We start from the raw sequence: 3,795 nt of genomic DNA on the forward strand, positions 1-3,795 counted from the left end.
TTATTGTACCTTTTCCATACCTGTACATACATTTAGATACAAAAATACTTACATTGCCTACAGTAAACAGTACAGTAATATGATGTACAGGTTTACGGCGTAGGAGTAACAGGCTAACCACACAGCCCAGGTGTCCAGTAGGCTATACTCCCTGGATGCGTTAAGTACACTCTGTGTTCGTGCAATGACAAAATCGCCTAATGACATATTTCTAAGAAGGTATCCCCATCATTAATTAACACATGCCTGTATTAGTGAGTACAGCTGAGGATTCTCTTAAACCACAACTGTCTACCCCCGGGAAATGGAGGGCTGTGTTATTTTGGAGAAATATATTAGCTCTTGCCAGAGATAAAGCAGCAAATAGCTTCTGCTATCCTGAAATAAAGCAAGTGTTTTAAAAGAATACAGTGAGGCAATGGCACAGTCCAGAGTTAAGTAGCCACACAGGTCAAAGCAATACATTGCTTCTGGTTTAAGGGATGTGCAGCAAATTCATTGCTTCTGATTTTTTTTTTTTTTTTTTAAGTAGAGACAAGGTCTCTCCATGCTGCCCAAGCTGGTCTCAAACTCCTAGACCCAAGCGATCTGCCTGCCTTGGCTTCCCAAAGTGCTGGGATTATGGGCATGAGCCACCATGCCCAGCCCACTTCTGATTTAAATCATATAGGTAGCTGACCCGGGCTGAGTGCACACCTGCTAAGTGCTCGCTTCCTGGTCTCCTTGGCGCGAACCTTCCGCAACAGGTCTTCTAGCTTGCTGGATTCCTCAAAGTGAACCCTGAGGTCCTCGTCCTCTGCTATGCTGATAATATCTCTGTAGAACAAGGATATGTCAAAGCCCCCAGGTTTCTTCAGGTGCATCAAGTCAAGGAAGATGCCTGTTGCAAGGATAAACAAAAGTGAAGGATGGAAAAACAATGTTCAGCAAGTTAGAAGCTCTTCCAGTTAAAATGAAATATGCTTTTGAAAGCTCCCTGAAAACTAGACTATTAACATTTTCAGGACTCAGAGAAAGTGGCCAAGGAAATCAGCTGCTATAATGACTTTAGACAACTTATTCAAATAATCACCATTCATAGTAATATTAAAGTCAAGACAATTGGCCGGGCGCAGCGGCTCACATCTGTAATCCCAGTACTTTGGGATGGCAAGTTGGGTGGATTATCTGAGGTCTGGAGTTCAAGACCAGCCTGGCCAACATTGGTGAAACCCCGTCTCTAGTAAAAATACAAAAATTAGCTGGGCATGGCAGCTCATGCCTGTAATTCCAGCTACTCAGGAGGCTTGTAGCCTAAGCAAGAGAATTGCTTGAACCCAGGAGGCGGAGGTTGCAGTGAGCCAAGATTGTTCCACCGCACCCCAGCCTGGGCGACAGTGAGGCTCCATCCAAAAAAAAGAAGAAAAAAATCAAGACAATCTTGTTCTGACAGAGTCCTTTGGATAGCTAATGGCATGGCCATTTGAGTGTTTATGTTACACAGGTATCTTCTCCTGGCTTCACTTTATTTTTTCATTTACTCTGAATGGTAAAAAGCAAATGCTTGCTATCAGGTACACAGAAAGCAATAAAACTGCACTGGGCACAAAGGCACATGCCTATAGTCCCAGCTACTTGGGAGGCTGAGGCCAGACGCCTGAACTCCTTTGAATCCAAGAGTTTGAGGCTAGAGTGTGCTATGATTGCACCTGTGAATAACCACTGCATTCCAGCCTGACCTCATCTCTTTAAAAAAAAAAAAAAAAAAAAAAGCAATTAAGTCCCAATTTAAGAGAACAGGGAATATACCCACCTGTATCTCGGAGATCACCGGCTTTGGTCCTGGCCCGGCTGGCTTTGGCACTGTCATTGCCGTGGGGGTTGTCTTCATTGGTGAAAAGCATGATCCTCTTATGACTCATCTTGAACTGGACATCACTAAAGAGGTTGGCACAGACCCACAGCACTTCACTGAGTGAGTAGTCAGATCCGTGGCCCATCAGCTCTTGGAAACGTTTCTGTCCCTGTTGCCCCTTAAACTGGTCAAGCTCTAGAATTCGTTTCGCGCCTTATCAGTGGCAGGGAGTCAAATGGAAGGAAAAAAATCAGAAGAATGTCAGTGGTTGCCTTTACCACAAGGCTAAAAGGAGGACCCTTTCTCACCCCAGAGCTGTTTAACCCATTTAACAAAGTCCACATCGAGCAAGGTCCCCTTAATGCAGGAAAGCATACTCCTAGATAAGACGTAACCTGTTTCCTTCTCCACAGTCCTCTTTGTTCAGACTACTGACATTCTCATACATAAGAGAAAAGAATATTACTGACCTGGATTATCCAACTCCTGTAAGACGTAAATATTTTTAAAATTCACTGAATTTTTGTCTTTCTCAGTACCATAGAACACCACTGCCAAGAGATCTCGATCACTGCTTATGATCTTACTGATGTACACACTTTGGATACACTGAAAAAATGAAATGTAAGCTCCATAAGTGCTCGGTATCCATTAGTTGCTCAAAATATGTTTGCTGAATTTGCATATGGCACTAAAATAAGGTATGACCCCCTACCTTCAGGGGCAATGAATCAGTGAGAGTAATGCCCATAAATATTAAGTTTTAACAAAAACCAGAACGCAGTAAGTATATAGAAGTATAAGCAGTCCCTGCCATGAAATCAGAGAATTAGTACTATGTATATTCAGGCCAGACACAATGGCTCACATCTGTAGTAATCCCAGCACTTTGGAAGACCGAGGTGGGAGAATCACTTGAGCCCAGGAGTTTGATACCAGCCTGAACAACATAGTGAGACTCTACAGCTTTCTACAAAACAAAAAAACAAAAAGATTAGCTGGGCATGGTGGCACAGGGTCCCAGTTACTTGGGGAGCGGAGGTGGGAGGATCGTTTCAGTCCAGGAGGCAAAGGCTGCAGTGAGCAGAAACTGCACCACTACAGCCCACCCTGGGCAAGACAGACCCTGTCTCACGAAAAAGAAAAACATGTACATTAACAGGGAGGAAAGTGTGCTATGGCAGTTGGGGGAAAGCCAAGAATTGGAATCAGAAAATCTGGAGTCGAGTCCTGCTGATTTCACTTACTTAACTTGTTGAATATGGACAGGTCATGCGATCTTTTAAGTACCCTGATATCAAGAAACAGAGTTTACATATACAGTTGATCCTCCATATCTGCTGGTTCTGCATCTATGGACTGAACCAACCTCAAATCTTAAATAGTCAGGAAAAACAAAAAAATTCCACAAAGTTTCAAAAGGCCCCTCGTCCTGGGAAATGGGGTGCGGCCGGAAAGGCGGCCACCCTTCTTAAAAAAAAAAAAAAAAAAAAAAAAACAAAAACCTGAATTTGTCATGCACCAAGTACTACACTGAACTCATGTGAATGATGTGATGCATAGGGATTGTATTAGGTACTATGAGTAACCTAGAGATGATTTCAAGTATAGGGTAGGATGTGTATAGGTTATATGCAAATACTATGTGTCATTTTAAGGCACTTGGGCATCCTCGGATTTTGGAATCCAAGGGAAGTCCTGGAACCAATCCCCTCCATAACAAGGGATGACTGTATAAAATAACTACAACGCTTCAGTATATGTGACCTGAAAATAAGTCAATAACTAGTAAGAGCATCCTTGAAATAAAACTGCTTAACTATACAATTAAAGACATCAGTATTCCAGTTACAAGAAAGCTGTATCTCTCTATATAAACTAACGTCAGCATTTGGTAAATCAGGTCTTGTAAGAGTTCATCAGTTCAGCTGGGTGCAGTGGCTCACACCTGTAATCAATCC

At 42.7% G+C, this 3,795-nt stretch overlaps 1 protein-coding gene across 1 annotated transcript; it reads right to left on the reverse strand.

The window, feature by feature from the left end:
• Positions 1-647: 647 nt before the first annotated feature.
• On the reverse strand, positions 648-2,482 carry LOC116547448 (X-ray repair cross-complementing protein 6-like; the record flags this gene model as incomplete). Its single annotated transcript, XM_032273402.1, has 3 exons — positions 648-880; positions 1,793-2,047; positions 2,305-2,482. Coding segments are annotated over 3 exons (651 nt in total), but the record flags the coding sequence as incomplete, so codon positions are not given.
• Positions 2,483-3,795: the final 1,313 nt, after the last annotated feature.

Source organism: Sapajus apella, unplaced genomic scaffold, assembly GCF_009761245.1.
Source record: "Sapajus apella isolate SASKATOON/1434 unplaced genomic scaffold, GSC_monkey_1.0 scaffold3202, whole genome shotgun sequence".
In the NCBI taxonomy this organism is placed as follows: Eukaryota; Metazoa; Chordata; class Mammalia; order Primates; family Cebidae; genus Sapajus; species Sapajus apella.